Raw genomic sequence first — 18789 nt, forward strand, 5'->3', positions numbered from 1 at the left:
AAGACCACAGCAACATATCCAAACATGGCATCGTCAACCAGATTGCTCCGACAGGCACAGCGCACCCTGCAGGCCTCGCCACGAACCTCCATTTACGATTTCCTCGCACCCGCCGCGGTCTTCCCCCCAACCTCGCGACGTCTCATATCAAACACAGCCACCCGCGCGGCCAATGTCACAGACCACACCAACCCCGACCCAGCACGGCCCGGCGGCGGCGTGAGCAGCACAAACAGCGGCGCAACAGCAACAGGTAAAAAAAGCCGGCGCAAACCCCTGACACAGGCACAGCGCGACTACCTCTCGTCGGCCCTGCGCGTGAACCAGGCGGGCGAGCTAGCGGCGACGCTCATCTACACGGCGCAGACCCCGCCCCTGGTGCGGCGGCACCCACACCTGCGGCCGCTGATGCGACACATGTACGAGCAGGAGGAGGGCCACCTGAACACGTTCAACGCGCTGCTGGCGCGGCACCGCGTGCGGCCGACGGCCATGTACCCGGTGTGGTCGGCGCTCTCGTACGGGCTGGGGTGGTCGACGGCCGTGCTGGGGCGGGAGGCGGCCATGGCGTGCACGGAGGCTGTCGAGACGGAGATTGGCGACCACTACAACTCGCAGATCCGGGTGCTGCTGGAGATGGTGGGGCGGTGGGAGGAGGAAGGGTACGAGGTGGGCGAGGAGTTCCGGGCGCTGATCGGCACGCTGCGCAGGATACGGGACGAGGAGCTGGAGCATCTTGACCATGCGGTCGAGCACGATGCCAAGAAGGCGGAGCCGCACTGGTTGCTGACGGGGGTGATCAGGGCGGGGTGCCGGGGGGCGATCTGGGTGAGCGAGAGGGTGTAGGTTTGGTGGGGGGGCCGTGATGGAGGCATAACGAGGGACGATGTCCTGTTGCTCGTTCAGTATGAGGAGGACGGACGGAGTCAGGGGCTGGGTTTTCTGCACCTATGATGCCAAGATGCGCTCAATAGAAAGGGATCAGTGGCCAGCTCCGAGTCTTGTGGCTCACCACAGTGTATATATTGGGAAGCGGTGTACCATGTCTTCCTCCTGCGGTCATGGAACGCAACTCTACTAGGACGAGAGCACAGATGGTTTAGACAAAACGATAGAATGTCCAATCTCGCCATGACCCCACCGACAGACAGTCTTGTACGCCGTCTCAACGGAGCATGGAAGTTCTATGATGGCGTACCATCTCAGCTGCGAGAGACATCAGCTTCTGCCGCTACAATTCCCTCAATCACTCGGCGATACTACTGTGCATAATTATTATTCCGGCTACATGAAATACAACACAAAACGTATCTGAGCGTGCTGTAATACTCCCTATCGACTAGCTGGGACTTTCAGGGAATTTTCGTTCTCTATCTCTCGGAAGGAGAACAAGAAGAGACAACAATTGACTAACGCCATCACCTCCCACTACCAATTACAGCCTCCTCGCATTGCAACTCTCCCTGCTGATCGTATTTCTGCTCTTCGTGTTCCCCCTTCCTTGTATGCTTGACTACAATCTGCCATCAACTTGGAAGACAATTTTGCTTTGCCTTGCCAACATTCAAATTGTTCAGCTACAGAGTAGTTCCAGTCCACTTATGCAGGATGGTACAAGTCATGGTTTCTTTCTCGTTGCCAGCACCTGCGTGGCGCCAATCCCATCACATGGCAATGTCAGAAGTCCTGGCCAATGTGGACACTAAGAGCAGTAACGCGACTGGCCCCGGTACTATACTACTCAATCCTGACGGTACATAGTACGTATCTCGGGTTACTGCTATAAGATAGAACAGCCATGGCCTAAGACGACCAAGAAAAGAATACTACTAGGAGTGAGACTTGATGTTAAATTTACAAACGCGATCAAAAACCCAACAGAACAATCCACATACCGCATTCAGATCGCTTTTACTTGACCAGTTCCCATCGTGGGAGCTGAAAACGGCTGCAAGTCCTATCGTGACACACGATAGGAAGAGAAACATCCATACTTAGTGGGGCGCGGTGGGGCTTCCCGCGATTGCCGTGTAAGTGGTTGCAGGGAGGGGAAGGTTAGCTTGTGAGGTCATGCAACACCAGACCTACCCTCCTGCCCCCCTCCTTTTCCCCCTTCTTCTGCTCTCAGAGGCCGTGACTCCTCCACTTCTCACACACAAGCAAACGCCCAAATCCTCCTCCTGAAATAACAGTGCATCTGATCTCTCATCTACTGACCACTCATGTCCATCCATCCATTTACCCTCCACTTAGGTGTGGAGTCTCGTCCGTCGTGAGCCTTCGACTTGTCCGAGAGGGCCGGGACCACAAATCTCAGCCTTCTCCCGACTCTGCCTTCTCCTCCCTAATTATGATACTCTCCCTCTATAAACCCTGAAAGGGCTCCGATTTCGTAACCCTGCGTCTGAATCCATCACGGCCCCGGCGGCCACAAGAAAGAACGACAGTCTAGGTCGGCCTGAAGACATCATCATCCCAGAGAGATTTTACAGCCCGTGAAGCCGCAGTCATGTTTCGTCCGTCCACGAGCAATAAGGGCCCCACGGCTCCTCATTTTCCAACCTACCTCCTCCCAAGCCTGAAAGTGCCCTTCTTTCGCCGTCGTCAGAGCTCAATTACAACTGCGTCTCCGGCCACGTTGAACGAGGTCCCCTCGCTCAGTAGCTCGCCCTCGTCCACCGCCTCGGCCGATCACGGCCCAGGCTCACCCACCAGCCCTTCCGCAGGCGTTGAGATCTACACCCCTGGGCTTCCCAGCGACAGCCCTGCGCCTGTTGCAGCTCAGAAAAAGTCTAAGCATTCAGCCTCCCGCGATCCCACGCGCAACCGCCTAGCACGCAGCCTCCCCGACGTCCTCCGCTGCAATACGTGCGGCACAGACATCGCCTACGGGCTGCAGATCGTCTCCAAGGGGTTTACGGGCCGCCATGGGCGTGCCCTGCTCGTGTCTCCGCCGCCGAGCGCCTCCGTTCCCACGGCCGCCGACGGCGACAGCAACACGCCTGTGTCCCCTGGTCACCATGCCATCGCACGCGAGAGCGCCAACCTCGTGAATGTCACGGTCGGGCGTCCCGAGCCTCGGAACCTAGTGACGGGGGCACACGTTGTGGCAGACATCAACTGCTTGACGTGTGGTGTCAAGATCGGCTGGAAGTACGTGGACGCTAGAGAGCAGGCCCAAAAGTACAAAGTAGGAAAATTCATCCTCGAGACAGAGAGGGTAGCTCTCCTGCGCAGCTGGGAGGATATCCGGCCCGGCGAGGAAGAGGACCCGCACCGCCACTTCTACAGCTCGTCCGCGCCTGTGGGGTCTTTTGGCGGGAGGAGAAAGAGCTCCACTCCCGGTGGCCATAGGAAACAGAGCTGCTCGTCTGAGGGTGCGGATGGCGAGACCGCCTTTGTTGTCGAGGCCGAGGGCAGTGAGGGTGAGACCGAGGCAGAGATCGTTTTCGACTCCGACGACGAGGAAGAGTGTGAGGATATCTTTGCTGGTGTCTGGGATGCTGCCACGGTAGCGGAACGTCGAAATTCCAAAGCTAGCAGTCAAGACATGAAGAAAGGCCGGATTACCAACGGATTTCGCTAGTGGCGTCCCAATCAGTTTTCGGGTTGAGGGTCGAATGCTCATGATACTGTCCCAGTAGGCATTGCATACTCTGTGGCTTTCGTTTTCTTCCCTTCTTTTCGCAACGTTTCTCATTTACTCTTTTGCTTTCCTTACCACCGCCCCTCTTTCGCCGGGGAGGAGGGGGGGAGGGTAATAATTTGATACCAAGACCAGCATTTTCTTTTTTCATGATATCTCATCTTGGGGAGGGGCGCGTAGGGGAATGAATGGTAAGGCCACGGCGGGAGTTTTGGAAGGCGTTTCAATTTGACTTCAGCCCCATTACGATACCAGTATAGCACTAGCTAGATACAGATTCTTGAATGGGTTTATTGGTGCCATTGAACAATGACATTTTACTGTCCTGATCTAGACGGGCACAGGCGAAAACGCCTTTACTACTGTTCACCTGCTCAATCTCGTAATGAGAATCCTCTGCATGTGATGATGCTTTTTCGGCTCTCAAGGCACGGTGGGTTGTGGCGGGTTGAAGGAGTTGCCCGAGTAGGCAGGCACCTTGAGTGGGCTTCACGCCCGACCAACGGGCACTGCAGACGGGCACTGGGTGGATCCCCTGGCGTGCCCCTCAGCAACGCCCCAAGCCCCTCCACAACGCCGATTGTAGCCTTCTGCTGTTCTGCGGCCGGCTCATGGGAGAGGGGACTTCCTGACTGACCTCTCCATGCTCAACTATTTCAAATGCCCCGCACACTCGTTCTCCGACTACCACCCATCACGCGAGTGATCACCAGTACCCTTCCGCCTCGTCGACTTGCCTCCTCTCTCTCTCACAGCAGAAAGAAGAAGCAGACAAGCTTAAATACTTTCTCTCTGCCCTGTGCTCCCAAGCAGCAGTCTCGAAGCTATCTCACCGAAGCTATTCGTGCCCACCAAGCTCGCAAGATGGCCGGTGCTCCTCAGCTCGACGGCTTCTTCAGCCAGGTCGACACCCTCGCTCCCAAGTTCATCGAACGCCTTGCTGCTGCTGTGGCCATCCCCTCCGTCTCTGCCGAGGATGCCCGCCGTCCCGATGTCGTGCGTATGGCCCACTTCCTCGAGACCGAGCTCAAAGGCCTGGGTGCCGAGGTCGAGCTGCGCCCTCTGGGCAAGCAGCACGGGAAGGACAACCTCGACCTCCCGCCCGTCGTGGTAGCCCGCTATGGCAACGACAAGAACAAGCGTACCATCCTCGTCTACGGCCACTACGATGTCCAGCCCGCCGAGAAGTCCGATGGTTGGGCCACCGAGCCCTTCACACTGACGGTTGCCGAGGACGGGAAGATGCTCGGCCGCGGCTCGACTGATGACAAGGGACCGGTTCTGGGCTGGCTGAACGCCATCGAGGCCCACCAGAAGGCCGGAGTCGACTTCCCCGTCAACCTGCTCATGTGCTTTGAGGGCATGGAGGAGTACGGTTCCGATGGGCTGGACGACTTCATCATGGCGGAGAAGGACAAGTACTTCAAGGATGCTGATGCCGTCTGCATCAGCGACAACTACTGGCTCGGCACCGAGAAGCCCTGCCTGACCTACGGTCTGCGTGGGTGCAACTACTACAACATCGAGGTGTCGGGCCCTGGGGCCGACCTGCACAGCGGTGTGTTCGGTGGCACGGCGCAGGAGCCCATGACCGACCTGATACGGGTGATGGGCACCCTCGTCGACACCGACGGCAAGATCCAGATCCCCGGCATCATGGAGCAGGTTGCCCCAGTCAGCCCCGAGGAGGAGACCCTGTACGATAGCATCAGCTTCACCATGGAGACCCTGCACGAGTCGCTCGGCAGCAAGACGACCATCTTCGAGGACAAGAAGCCCACCCTGATGGCCCGCTGGCGATACCCCTCCCTGTCCCTCCACGGGATCGAGGGCGCCTTCTCCTCCCCCGGCGCCAAGACCGTCATCCCCGCCCACGTCACCGGCAAGTTCAGCATCCGCACCGTGCCGGACATGGACATCGACAAGACCAACGAGTGCGTCGCCAAGTACGTGCAGGAGCAGTTTGCCAAGCTCGGCTCCAAGAACACCCTCAAGGTCTACCCCCAGCACGTCGGCAAGTGGTGGGTCGCCTCGCCCAAGCACTGGAACTTCAGCGCCGCCGCCAAGGCCGTCGAGAGGGTCTGGGGCGTCGCGCCTGACTTCACGCGTGAGGGCGGCAGTATCCCCGTGACCCTCACTTTCGAGCAGGCCACGGGCAAGAACGTGCTTCTGCTGCCCATGGGCTCGTCGACGGACGGTGCGCACTCTATCAACGAGAAGCTGGACAAGAGGAATTATGTCGAGGGCATCAAGCTCCTGGGTGCCTACCTGCACTATGTGGCTGTTGAGCCTGCGCAGTAGTGTATGCATATCATGTAGTCCTAGCGATATTAACATGGATTGCAAAAATGAAGATACCAAGCAATGTTCCCATGTCCCGCATTCTGGACAGCGTCCAGAGGCCCCTCGTTTTCTATTATACTTTATGACGCCAAATCAGATCCACTTGTATCCAGCTTTAACTACTTCACAAGTATTTTTTTTCAAGCCAATGTAGAGAGACAAGACTCTCTCGTGTTGCAACTAAGGTCCCCTCTGTCCTTCTCGAAGGGGAACCGGTCCTCAAATCCGCTTGCAATCAGCTTCTTCGCTCCAGACCGAACCAAACCCCTGCTCTTAGACATGCGACTACTTGATACACCCACTCAGTTGGCCGTATGCTATTCCGACGAAACGCGCACCACATGTTCACCACGTCGGAACTCATTAAGCAATGATTGTCAGAAATATTACAAAGGACCCGGAGCGAATAGCTCTACCGACGGACAATCGCATATCACAGTAGTTTTTACGTAGAAATTTTCGACCGACGGCGTAGGCCACCTGCCGCACACCTATGCTCACGACCTGTGATGATTCATCCCATCCGAGAATATTCCTTGGGGTCAGAGGTTCACATAATAATGGGAGAATCTCATCGAATACACAGGTAGAGGTTCCTTCTCGCCGTGCTCGGGATTCCTAACAAGCACAGGCGGTGAGGCCATCGGCCCCCACTACTTCCGCCACGCTCAATAGGTCCGGTATCCTCAAGACTGGATGGATAGATAGTATGGAGCACGTACTTTCGTACTGACAATGCGGCAGTAGCGTAGACATGGATGAGGCATGGCATTAGTGTGAGCATCGCCAAAGGCCAATCAATGTCTTACAAATGGAAGGGGTGAGAACGATTGTAACCGGGATCCCGAATTCCTGACGAGCATGAAGACGGCACCATGGCGACAACCCTTTAGTGATGACGGCATAAGCTCAGCGATTCCTAGAATCGACTGTCCTTTAGGCTGCCTGGGCTCTCAACTATAGACCTGCGAACATGTTGGTGAATGACAAAGTCTACCAATGCCCTTCGCCCCGCTGCAGACCAGGAAATGACTGTGAGGGCAAGAACATCACTTCCCCCCAGCAACAACTATATACGCAGGCCTACTCCATCACTCTCAGCGAACAGACTCCTTGCTCACTTCGATCTCGGATATCATTTTCCCACTGTCCAGGATCTTCGTCTAGCCAAAGAACAATGTGTTTCCAACCACTACCAACCCTCCCCACCACCCGTGAAGCCATCCTCGACGCCTTCCACAGCCTCACAACCGGCATCGTCACCCACGACCAAGCCCTTTGCAAGTGCAGCTCCACCAACGACACCACCGTCGACACCGTCGCCAGCGCCCACGACGCCGGCCTCTCTGAGACGATCTCGCGGAGTCACAACTTGGATGGCTTGGCACTTTGCTACGAGGATGTGCTGGGCGCAGGGGAGCCTGGAGATCATGTGAGAGGGGGCGGGGGGTTGAAACTTGGCTCTGGGTCTTGGGGGCGGGCGGGGGACTCTGTTGATTGTTGTTGATAATTGTTGGCAAGGGATATGATGTTTTGTTTCCTTATCTCTGGTATTTTATTCTATTGACTCGGTGGCTATGAGGCTCTCGAGGGTGGAATGTTATGTGCTGAAGAGAAAGACTTGTTTAATCGAATAGAAAGTACGAGCTAATCAAAATAAAAACACGAGATGGACATGAGAAGTATTCAGGGTTTCTCGCGTGCAAGATGATCAACATGATTCTATAACGCGGCTGAGGGAGTGCAAGACAATAGCAAAAGAAAACTCCACATCTCTTTATAAGGCTACGAGTCTATGACTGAAATAACGGGTTTGTAAGACACCTAGTTGAGAACCATAATAGTCCATGTTACCAATTAATTTTTCTGTTTCCATTTGTCTTAGAAGGCGTCTGTTTTCTTCAATGTTATTGCACTTTGCCTCCCTTGTTACTTAAATGTTCTGCTCAATTCCGTAAAATAAAAATGACTCGACAGATATTCCAAAATTAGAATATGCTATTTCTAAGCACGCAAGTCCTGGTAGGAATCTACAGCCTTTGGACATGTACCACAGGCTGTGTAGTCCCTAAAAGGGTGCCATTGACCTATCAAATGTGTCGTTGAGAACGAGGATGAGTCCTGAGGGGAGGTAGTGAATTGAGAAGTGAGTCATTTCTAGGCTGCATGCATGTGTACTGATAAGCTGTACGTCCTGAGGGAGAGAAGGGGGGGGGGGGGGGGCGGACAATAGGCGCCCTTCACAGTTACAAGTTGGCTCAACAATCATGAGTGGACAGACTATTGATGCTGATCTCTAAGGCCTCAATGTATGTGATGATGGGCATCTGCAAGCATAGCGCCGAGGAAGTGCCAGGGCTGAAGGGGTTTTGCGTCAAAAAACGAGACTGCGAATTAACCCCATTGGGCAGAACAGGCAGCCAGCAGGCTTGAAATAACAAGAGTCATAACAGGGTGTAGACGGAATGAGGCTGTTCATGTACAACGTCTTCGGGCCGTTCAGTGTCTTGCAGAAAGTGCAGGAATCTCTTTCCGGAAGCGTCCTCACTCCTGTGAAGCGATGACCTTGTGGTGAAGACGAGGATGTGCAGCCTCTCATGCAACCTACTTGGTTAGCTGCACTAAAACGCGTCGTGAGAGGCAGGGGTTTTAAGAGGTTTCTGTCCAATGAGACCAGGCCAGGCGGAAGCCAGGAAGGCGTGTCAGGGATACTGAGGGCGTTGGTGTGTTTTGCCAGCGGGACGGGGCGGGCCACTAAGAGCCACTGGTTTCTGCACCTGTGGGCCCTGTAAGTCGGGCTCACGCGTCTGTCTGGCGTTATGGCTAGGCAAGTCAGCCATTCGTAACGGTTTGGCAATGTTATTGAAGCCTTGAGGGGTCGGGATGCTGATGGCACATGATGTACCGTCATGTTATGTTCTGTAACCCTTGAGTCTCCCTCGATAAGGTATCGAGGCCTCATTCCGTAACTTACAGTGGTAGTGACACGAGGGAGAGAAGGGTAGGTGAGGGAACCTTTGGTGACCCTGGTGCCTACAAAGCTATAGGCTACATGACGATACTTTTACCTGCTGTGTCCCCCCCCCCCCCTCCCAACACCCCGGGCATCCTCCCCCAATTCCCAATTCTGTTCTCTAGCGGGCCCCATCCTTCCCCTTCCTGCCTATTACCATACTGTTAGCACTGCAGGAGGGCCACCCCGTCCCCGCTCCTCCACTTCGCTGGTCCACTCATGTATGCTTCTCGCCTATCACTGCAGCACCTCCCACTCGTACCCTCATCCGTCACCTTGATGTTCCTTCCCTGGTCGAGCACGTACTCTAACAGGCATAAGCTTTGACACCCACGACCCGATATCGATACGATTGACTGGATCCCTTTGCGCCTCACTTTTGCTCCAGTCGCCTGCGCTTCGTGATTCACGCTCCAGCTACCATCGCATTTGCGCCATCGTCCGCCTCGTTTCACATCATCCTCACGAAATCTCGACGCATAAATATTCAGAGTCGCCTGTATCTGTTGCAGCATCTCCCGCCATTCAATCCTCCCAATGTGGTCAGTGCCTGCCTGAGGATCCCCTCGAAGCCAAACAATGACCCGCCACAGGTGCATGCACTCCGTGTCACGGACTGGAGAACTGACAATGGCAGCAGTATAGAGACCGTGCGATGTGCTAAGCTCGCTTCTCCCCCTCATGCGACCCAGCTGTGCTGGTTTGGGTCGCCCACTATATATTACGCCTCTCCCCCCCGCGACCATTTCGTCTCCTCCGCCCAGAGTTCCCACCTGGACTTCTCGACCTTCCAACCCGACCTCGACCTCCTCGACCCGACCCGAACCGTCCCGCGCGCGCCCGTGTTGGCGCCGTCTCTACGCTGGCCCCATCTCGAGAGACTCGTTGGGACTAAGAGATGAGCTCAGTCGTGCTCGATGGCCGCTACTCCGTTTCCACCACCTCCCCTCCACGCCTCCTTCTCACCATTTAACATCTTCAATGATGGCGGCGCCGCCAGGAACACGCCACCACCTGTGAACCCTAGTCTGCCTGGAGGACCGTGCAACTTCGTCGATCTGACCCATGGACCAAATGGACCAAGATGCGGCTGCCGCCGCTTCTGGAGCCGTCAGGTTACTGGCGCCGGGAACTCAGCAGTGGATCATATGAGCTGGTGTATGTGTTCGCACCATGCGTGCTTCCACGATGATGTTCAGAATACCCAAGGACAGCCCACATCCGCACCGGTGGTGGACAACATGCGTGGACAGGAAAATGAGCGGCCAAAATCGAATAGGGCACCACTGAGCCCGGTCCAGGACTTTACTTCGTTTCATATGCCTAATAGCATGGACGCAGCCGCTATGGACCTCACTGCATTCAACTTTGATGCATTCCCGCTGGACCAAGGACTTGATGTGGACCTGCCGCCGGCCAACCCACCAGGACCCCCGCCACAGGACAATGATTCCATGCCGGATACCATGAGCTGGAAGAATGTGCTGTCTACGCAGGGCGGCCAGACTCCTCTGCCTCCTCTACCCTCACAATGTCTCTTGCCAGACTCACAAGCAGCTTCCACTACCACTTCCGGCTCATTGAGATACCTAAGACCATTCGGCGGAAAGGGACTGAATACACTAAGTAGTGTGCCCTTGAAGAATTGTGATAACATCAGCAATGAAAATGCAAACAGAGACATCGCATCTGTGCCGGCGTCAAACCCAGCTGTCGGATCTGGAACCAAGACCCTCACCCCGGGGCTGCTCCGCGGCATGCAATCGTCGCCTGCCTCCCCTGCCCTGCCCGCTGGTCGAGATGCTGAGACCTTGCAAGGCCTGGCAGATACCGTTAACGAACACGAACAACGACTCGACAGGCTAGAGACGGGTTCCATCTATAATGCGGCTCACGAGGAGTGCACAGATAGACATGACCTGGCTGATCTTCGGGTGACGGAACTCGAAACCCGTATGGACGATGTCGAGAAGAAGCTCAGCGACGACACGACGAGCGTTGGTAGCACTCGCCACACTACTCAACGTGATGACGACGCCACCATCAGTGTTGTATCTGGCCCCGTCGCCGACGCAGCCGCTGTTGCTGGTAGCGCAGCTCTGAGCAGCCAGCTAGAGACCCTGAAGGCCTGCGTCAAGCAGCTCTCGGCTTCTTCCGTGCCATCTTACAGCTCTCCTTGGGAGCTGGAAGTGGTCTTCCTCCCGTTCCCCCTCAAGGGAATCTGGCAAGCAGCACAAGAATTTAAGACACCTCGGCTGTCTGCAGGGCGGGACGAATGGGTACAGACACCCAATACTAACAGTAGAGCAACACCAGACCCACAGGCACTTGCGGCGTGTGATGAATGGGTCGGGGAAGACTCGGCATGGCTGCTGCCTAGAGCTTGCGTTCCCGGCCGCATGATCGACCAGCGCTTGAGAAGCCGTGGCTTGATCAAGACTGTATCAGTTCGGGGCCCTGATGCTCGGAGTGTGCAGCTTGCAGTGGGACATGCCTTCGAGAGCATTCTTTGCTTGATGCCCAGTCCTGCCGATCCCAGATCCCCTTACGCCTCCGATCCACGGGTCGAAAGATTCTTCGGCTTTCGACAGCCGTGGGTTCCGCTTCGAAAAGTGCACAAGGATTCTCGGCTTCGCTTGTTGTCCCCGGCGGAGCTTGTGACACCTGTCTCATGGGACACTACCTTTTTGATGAACGTTGTCATGAAAGCAACGGGCATACATCGGCTGTACATCACTCAGCCCGAGGCATATCTTCAGGACAGCCACCTGTCGAGTTACAGAGGTGTTGAGCCTGGCTGGACGTGGCAGAAGCTTCGCGAGCTCACGCGCGTCCATCCCGAATCGCAAGCCAGCAACAGCGGCTCCGAGATACTAGAGGCCGACGCCCTCGAGGAGTATTGGCAATATAATGCTCGCCTTGATGAGCCTTCGCGCCCTCGGCTGCCCCCCATGGACTTACATCAGGCCCGCGAGAGAGCGCTCACTACCTCCAGAACGTCGGACGGCTCCACACAGCAGTTCTTCACTGGGCCTTCCAACATCGTGTCCTCGATGAGCCCTATACTCATGCGAGGACAGTCACCGCTCGGCCAGAGGGAGCGGAGAGGCTCCCGGCCGCCTTCCATCCGGGCGGTCTCGGTACCACCTATTCACTCTCCGGTTCTGTCATCTCCGCGCAGCAGTCGCCGAAAGTCGTCGTGCGCCATCCCTCCTACATTTACTAGTAGGTCCAACAATGGGCGTCACTCTTCACCCCTCGTACCTGGCCGTCCTAGTCCTCGTCTCTCTCTGGTCACCAATCCTCCTCCAATCTCTATAATTACAAAAGATAGACGGAGGGCCACTCGGTCACCATCCATCCGCTTCCAACACACCCCGCGCTACAGCCATCGGTCGTACAGTCGCAGCCCCAGCGTAGCGCCTTTCTTCCAGAACATGGTTACTGAGGAGTCGCTTCGAGGTGAACGCCGCGTGACTTCTTTTGCATACGCCACCCCATTCAGCAATGCGCCGCCAGAATACCCGTCACAGCGAGTACGGAACCGCACTGTTCGACTGCTCGAGAATGACGACGAGGACATGGCCTCTGATGATGACCACGGCAGCTCTACAGACAACGACGACGACGATGACGACCCCGACATTGATGTCTACGAAGATGAAAATGACATGCTCGATAACATAGAGAGCGACTCTGATCACCACCATCACCACCACCACCGTCGCCGCTCATCAAGCCAACCAAGACAAGCACACAACCAACCCTTGCAGGAACAGCAGTCGTCGTCACAGCCACAGGGCCCCGAAGACGAGGTCTGGCCTGGCATCGAAGACAATGCCATGTCAGATGAAGAGAATGTCAACCCTCATGAGGCTGAAGAAGGGGACGAGATGGATGACGGCAGCGATACCTCGTCCGAGCCATCAGAGTATGCCAGCACCCAGCGAGCATGGCAATTGCTGGCTGCCGGCGGGGGCAGGGAGATGACGCACGGTCTCGAAGGGGACGAGGCCGGGGTCGGGAGCACGGGATTCCATATCCATGAGGATGAGGGTGAGGATGAATCTGACGGTCAACATGAGTGGTGACGCCGCTACTGTTGAGATGCTGGGTTGGTGTCGGAACCATTTCTTTTGAATTCGCACCCGGGGCATCGTTCCATCTTCTTTCCAATTACACACCATTTTGGGGCTGTCTTGGAGCCTTGTTTTTCTTCTTTTTCTTTTCATCTATCCTGTCTTGTTCAAGTATATTAGCAGAGAACAAGGCGTTGGCTCAGGAGTTTGTATGTGTATACCTATTTCATTTCCTTGGTTCTGGATAATTATGGCAAGGCAGGGGTGAGTTTCAACTCCATCACTTGGTGTCTTTGTCACCTAGGTAATCCCACATACTCTATTCTCATCATCATTCACACCCTTCAAACAGCTCCTGAGATGGTTTTACTATTTATGTGAGTCAAGACCCTCTGCCAGTTGATCAAATCTCTTCCACTTAAGTACCTCATGAATAGTAAGTAGGCTGCAAGCCACCGCACACACAAGAGAATCTCCATCTGCACCAAAGCAAATCAGAACAGTACAGGCTTTCATTTTGCTTCATCTTTTTTGACCACAATATTATCATGCCTAGAAGCACTGATATTATTATATAAGTTCTGTACTAACTCAAAGCTTCCGGGGACCGCTATCCCTTGACGTCTCAAAAGGGCTTAAGATGCCGGGCTCGGCCCAAGGATTAAGGTCTGGTCCTGTATATACAGACACTTTGAGAGTTAAACTACTGCCCTTTGTTCCTTTGATCTGCATCTTTCTTCAGAAAAGTATCCTAGCAGACACTGTCGAAGATGCTCCCTCTCCCTCTGAACCTCTTTGCCCCCCAAATGGGGCCTTCGGCATTATTTAATATATCGGAAGTCTCTCTTATTTTTTTTCTCCCCTTCTTTTCAACCCTTACAGAGCCATGGCCATACCCAGGGGGATCAGAGCCAGCAGCCCAAACGCGGCACGAGGCACGTTGATGTTGCCACCAGCCTGGACATAGGTCGTGACAGGCGTGGCGCCCGCACCAGCCGCAGCCGCGGCACCAGCGGCGGCACCAGCGGCAGCACCTTGCGCACCGGCAGCGGCCTGGGCACCGGCGCTGGCGGCGGCTGCTGAGGCACCCTGCTTGGTGACGGCGGGCTGGGCGACGGCAGGAGGGGCGGCGGGCACGGCGGCGGCACCAGACTGCACGGCTGGGGGTGCGGCAGGAGGAGCAGCAGGAGGTGCAGCGGGGGGTGCGGCAGGAGGTGCTGCAGGGGGCGCGGCAGGAGGTGCGGCGGGAGGTGCAGTGGGCAGCACGGGGGGGAGCTGGACGGCGGCGGCGGAGGCTACGACGATCTTGCCGGTGGCCACGGCATGGGCGCCGTTGGGAGCTGGGGTAGCGGACGCCTGGGGGGGAGTTGAGATGAAGTGTTAGCTGGGTGTGTTGACTGGGGTGTCTTAGTGGGTACGGAGAAAAGAGGAGGAGATGGCAATTTGCAAAAGGATATATATATGGGAGGGGTCTTACAACTTCAATGGTGCAAGGGCAGTCAGTGACCGTGATGGCCTGGTTGGACGAGGTAGCAGTGTAGCACACGTTGTTGACGGTGAAGGTGGTGGGCTCAGGGCACACGGTGACGAAGCAGTCCACAACCGAGGTCAAAAGGTCATTCTCCTTGGGCTTGTGAACGGGGCCCGCCGAGGAAGACGCCTGGTGGTGATGGTGCCAGCGCCCGGTCGAGCTCGAGACCGGAGGGGCAAGAGTCGTGGCAGGCGGGCCGGCCTCGATGAGGGATTGAATGCTGCAGATGGCCTCGCTGAGCGAGCTGGCGGCTGTACACGTTTGGGGGGTGGTCAGAGAAACAAGGCCATCGTCAAGAGGGAGAAAGTTATTTTGGGGGGGGGGGGGGGTGGGCTCACCAGCAAGATCCGACGAGCTGCAGCTCGAATAGCAGCTCGCGGCAGCCTCCTGGATCTCCTCCTCGCACTCGCAGGCACAGGCGAAGTCGTTGTCCTCACATCCGACGGATGCGGCGGCAGGAAGCCAACAGTCATGAGGACATTCCGGAAACTGGCTGTCGTAGCTCTCCTCGAGGGCCTCGAGGTCATCAAGGCTGGGCGGCGCGCCTGTCGGAGGAGGGCCATTCTGAGCGGCTGCGAGGGCCGCGAGGCTGAGAACGGCCAGAGCATAGGACTTCATGGTCGGTAAGTGGTATAGTGTTGCTGGGGGGAAAGCGAGTGACCTTGAGAATTTATATGTAAATTAAAGAGTGACTGGTGGTCCAAGAAAAAGAAAGGAAGCGAGAGACGGCCCAAAAGAGTGACTGGCTGAGTGAGAAAAAGGCACATAAAACTCGGGGGGGGGGGGGAAGGAGGGCGACATGAAGCCTTCTTATACGCGTTCTGTGGCAACTCGGATCACTCCAGAAAAGAAGAGGGAAGTAACACAAAAAAGAACCTTAAAAATAAGATCGTTACTGTAATGAGACATGAGACACACGAGACTCTCACTCGAACGTGATCACAAGGACGGGTTTTGGAGGCCTAGGAATGAGAAGCGGGCGCGCCGGGGCCGTTTATTCCATTCCGGAGCGCGGATTCCACGTACACAAAGCCCACGCCGAGAAGGTAAGGCAAGTCATCCAGAATTTTTGCTAGCAAGCCAATTTCTCTACATGGATCTCGGCCGGTAGTCTGGAGTGTCTTGGTCCAATTATCAGATCTTTATTGCCTCATTCTCGGGGTTCCTGGTTGAGAACAACAAATCGCGGGTGACGCGACTTTTCTTGGCTGGGGGGCAAAAGGCGACTGCTGCCGGACAGTTAGAGGCATCATTGCAGAATGTTTAGTGGGTCTGGTGATTTGCATTGGGCACTGTGACGGAAAGCTCGCGAGTCTGTGGTTTCATTTCAGTAAGTTTTTTGCGGTGCGTTTTCGCGAATTGTCAGAGAAGCGTGTCTGCGTCTTCCTGTTGACGTCTTGGTGTGAGATGATCGATACTTTGAGCATTCTGTGTCCGCGTTCCGAATAGGATACGCTATCATACGGCTTCTACTTAGTAGACAGTATGTACGTCTATAGCATCAAATTTCAGGTTACTCTGACGGAATGGGAAGGTGAATTTGCTGTGAGTGGTATCTTCGATATATGTATATATATATATTGGTTGAAGATGCTCCTGTCATAACCGAAGGAAAAAAGGAGGCCGTAATAGTCGATGCAGCTGTTGACTGGCCGAGAGTTCCAGCTACCCCTAACCCTAGCTCCATATTCGCTCCTGTGTCAGTTACATTCCTATTGTGCTTACAACGACAACAGGCTTCTGAGCCGCAGTGGCCGTGAAGTGCAGGTAAACAGCAATCTCACCATTTCGCTTTTTGATTTTTGTTCCTCTCCCTTTCTCTTTCCCTTTCTGTCTTCCTCTCTTTCTTTTCTTTCACAATTTCATTCTCTATTTAGTTGGCTCTGTGAGGTAGGACTGATAAGGTTGGCGCTTGGACCAGGCGGTGGGAACGTCTGGGTCCGCTGTGGACGGACAGGCGCCGCCGGGGGCAGTTGTCGTCCATACCATATCCGATGTGCTTCCAGATTTGGCCCTGTCTTATAATGTCAGGCTTTTTTTTTTTTTTTTTTTTTTTTTTAGAGAGAGAGAGAGAAAAGGAAGAAAGAAAAGAAGAGAAAAGAAAAAGTAGGACGAAGAAGAAGAAAAAAAGAAGAAGAAAAGGAAGAGAAGAAAATAAGAAGAGAGAAAGAAAAAAAGGCAGAGAAAAGAAGCAGAAAACCAGCCAAAACCATGGTGCTTGCACATAGCGTGTTTGATTGTTGTGAATTTTACTCACTCTTTTTGCGTTTTGCAGATTGAGATTGAAGAATACCAATGACGGCCAGAATTGAAGCTACGATACCAAACACAATCGTGCAGATGATATCTGGTGTCATCTGTCTGGACGCATCAGTGTCAGACAGCCTGGACCTCGGCAAAACGTTTGAGGGTTGTATAAATGCACCTTTCGAGAAGATGATCGTTCAAACAGAATGAAAGGGCCCTGGTTCGAGCCCTTCTTTGCTTGATCGGATTTCACCCTTTGCGGCACACTTAAGAAGAGAGTTATGTAGAAGGATGTGCGAAGGGACGCGGCGCGGAAATAGTGATGCAAGTTTCGGACATGCGCTTGCTGCATGTGAACAAGTGGGATAGGAAGGCAGTTTAGAATAGGACTGGACATTGATATGTTTATTTTTTTATTTTTTTGGAAATTGCTGCTGGTTTCGTAACATATCTTGCAATAACTTTTTCCAGTCTGCACGTTGCCAAATGTACTCTTCGAAATAGAGAAGAGGGCGGTCTGGTTTTATATTTGCCCTGTCTGTCATGGTCATGAACAAGGCTTTGAGGAATTGAGACTACTTGCAGACACAAGGATCGGTCCCATGTTTAGCTCCCTGCATGCATGTAAGATTGTAATGGAGGGGTTCTGTTCAATCATGATAGATCAATCTCATGCCGAGCGTTTTGGGGAGGTACAAGCCACACCGGGTGGAGCATCGAGCCAAGACTGCTGGGCTGCGCGGCGAAGGTCAAAGTCCTCTGATCATGTCCCGCGAGAGAATAAGAAGAAAAAACCGCACTAGTGTAGCGAAATCTGACTATTGTGAAATGCTTCCAAATTCAGCAAGATTTCACACTCAGCGCATGCACTGTGGTTTAAAACAATAACCAAGCTGCACTTATAACAAACAGCTGCATAATAATATCAATAAAGTATTTACTCTCAACATACACTACAACACGACTGCGCATACAATTCTACTTTCGATTATTAATGAACAAAGTTTATCAAGGCTTGATTCTTTGATAAATCCTCTTTACTTTCTTGATTTTGTAATTTTATTTTTACCTGCTGATCACTTTCTGGGCATCAATGTGGCTTCGATTTCTAATGTATCTTGTCCTGACAGCTTCCCTTGTTGAGGGCCATGAGCTGTCCCGTATGGCTGGATCGCAGCCGCGTTCACAGGGTTTACCGACGCGCAGCTGACGATGTAGGCGCTTTCTGCGAGGTGATCCTCGTCAGATAAGAGAAAATTATGAGCGAGATCGCAGCTTCATTCGAGGTCTTATGCTTCCGCTAACATGGAGCAGGCTGAGACCTGATTTGATACAGATATCCAGGAGTCAAGCACTTTGTTAACTTGTCCGAAAATTGAGTAACTTTCCAACAAACATGGAGGACTGAATAAGGACAACTCGAATATATGTTCTATAATTCAGAGTTCTGATTGCTGTTCGTACAATGAATGGCTAAAAGCTGAATATAAGTAACAAAGATTGCTTTCCATGTGTGCCAAAGAGACAGGAGTTTCAGCCCAAAGGGTATATATATGCCTTTTGTTTAGCATTTGCACCTGTGAGGTGACAACGCAGCATAACAGCTTAACCAATCCTCTCATGATTCTCGTCATGGCAGAGACTGAGTTTCGAAGATCCCCTTCACGTCCTTTTCGATCTTTCAGTCACAAGGACTTTTTGTAATTAATCAGAGCACAAGATCCGACCACCCTATACAATTCAGCACGTCTATTCAGCTGCATTGAGAATATATACTTACTGAACGGGGTGTGAAGCCCGATGTCTTGCGAGAGGGCAGTGCTTCATGGTATTTCAGTCGCGTGATAGCTATGTTGATAAGGCAATCAAAATGGGGACCCGGAATGGTGCAGATCAAGATTCGGTCGCTGATTGCAATCTCGGAGGGGTA

The 18789-nt window shown here is 53.9% G+C and overlaps 6 protein-coding genes across 6 annotated transcripts; 4 read left to right on the forward strand and 2 right to left on the reverse strand.

Moving 5' to 3' along the window:
- Window positions 1–24: 24 nt before the first annotated feature.
- On the forward strand, window positions 25–846 carry M406DRAFT_342830 (COQ7-domain-containing protein; the record flags this gene model as incomplete). Its single annotated transcript, XM_040921805.1, has 2 exons — window positions 25–139; window positions 203–846. The coding sequence occupies 2 exons, from the start codon at window positions 25–27 to the stop codon at window positions 844–846; spliced, it is 759 nt and encodes a 252-aa protein (XP_040771598.1).
- A 1663-nt stretch (window positions 847–2509) lies between these two features.
- M406DRAFT_295989 (yippee-domain-containing protein) lies at window positions 2510–3954 on the forward strand (the record flags this gene model as incomplete). Its single annotated transcript, XM_040919220.1, has 4 exons — window positions 2510–2637; window positions 2758–2968; window positions 3038–3304; window positions 3437–3954. The coding sequence occupies 4 exons, from the start codon at window positions 2510–2512 to the stop codon at window positions 3584–3586; spliced, it is 756 nt and encodes a 251-aa protein (XP_040771599.1). The 3' UTR covers window positions 3587–3954.
- A 364-nt stretch (window positions 3955–4318) lies between these two features.
- Window positions 4319–6100, forward strand: M406DRAFT_282375 (CNDP dipeptidase). Its single transcript, XM_040918477.1, has one exon. It carries the CDS (start codon window positions 4511–4513, stop codon window positions 5945–5947), a length of 1437 nt encoding a protein of 478 aa, XP_040771600.1. The 5' UTR covers window positions 4319–4510; the 3' UTR covers window positions 5948–6100.
- Window positions 6101–11951: 5851 nt separating this feature from the next.
- Window positions 11952–13427, forward strand: M406DRAFT_358257 (uncharacterized protein; the record flags this gene model as incomplete). The annotated part of the gene is made up of 1 exon (XM_040923844.1): window positions 11952–13427. A coding segment is annotated over one exon (1142 nt), but the record flags the coding sequence as incomplete, so codon positions are not given.
- Window positions 13428–14339: 912 nt separating this feature from the next.
- M406DRAFT_324405 (uncharacterized protein) lies at window positions 14340–15356 on the reverse strand (the record flags this gene model as incomplete). The annotated part of the gene is made up of 3 exons (XM_040919868.1): window positions 14951–15356; window positions 14559–14863; window positions 14340–14437 (listed from the first exon to the last, which is right to left on the reverse strand). Coding segments are annotated over exons 1-3 (646 nt in total), but the record flags the coding sequence as incomplete, so codon positions are not given.
- Window positions 15357–16175: 819 nt separating this feature from the next.
- Window positions 16176–17045, reverse strand: M406DRAFT_358259 (uncharacterized protein). The gene is made up of 3 exons (XM_040923845.1): window positions 17038–17045; window positions 16870–16973; window positions 16176–16630 (listed from the first exon to the last, which is right to left on the reverse strand). The coding sequence occupies exons 2-3, from the start codon at window positions 16967–16969 to the stop codon at window positions 16482–16484; spliced, it is 249 nt and encodes an 82-aa protein (XP_040771603.1). The 5' UTR covers window positions 16970–16973; window positions 17038–17045; the 3' UTR covers window positions 16176–16481.
- Window positions 17046–18789: the final 1744 nt, after the last annotated feature.

The sequence above is a fragment of the Cryphonectria parasitica genome (assembly GCF_011745365.1).
Source record: "Cryphonectria parasitica EP155 unplaced genomic scaffold M406scaffold_9, whole genome shotgun sequence".
In the NCBI taxonomy this organism is placed as follows: domain Eukaryota; kingdom Fungi; phylum Ascomycota; class Sordariomycetes; order Diaporthales; family Cryphonectriaceae; genus Cryphonectria; species Cryphonectria parasitica.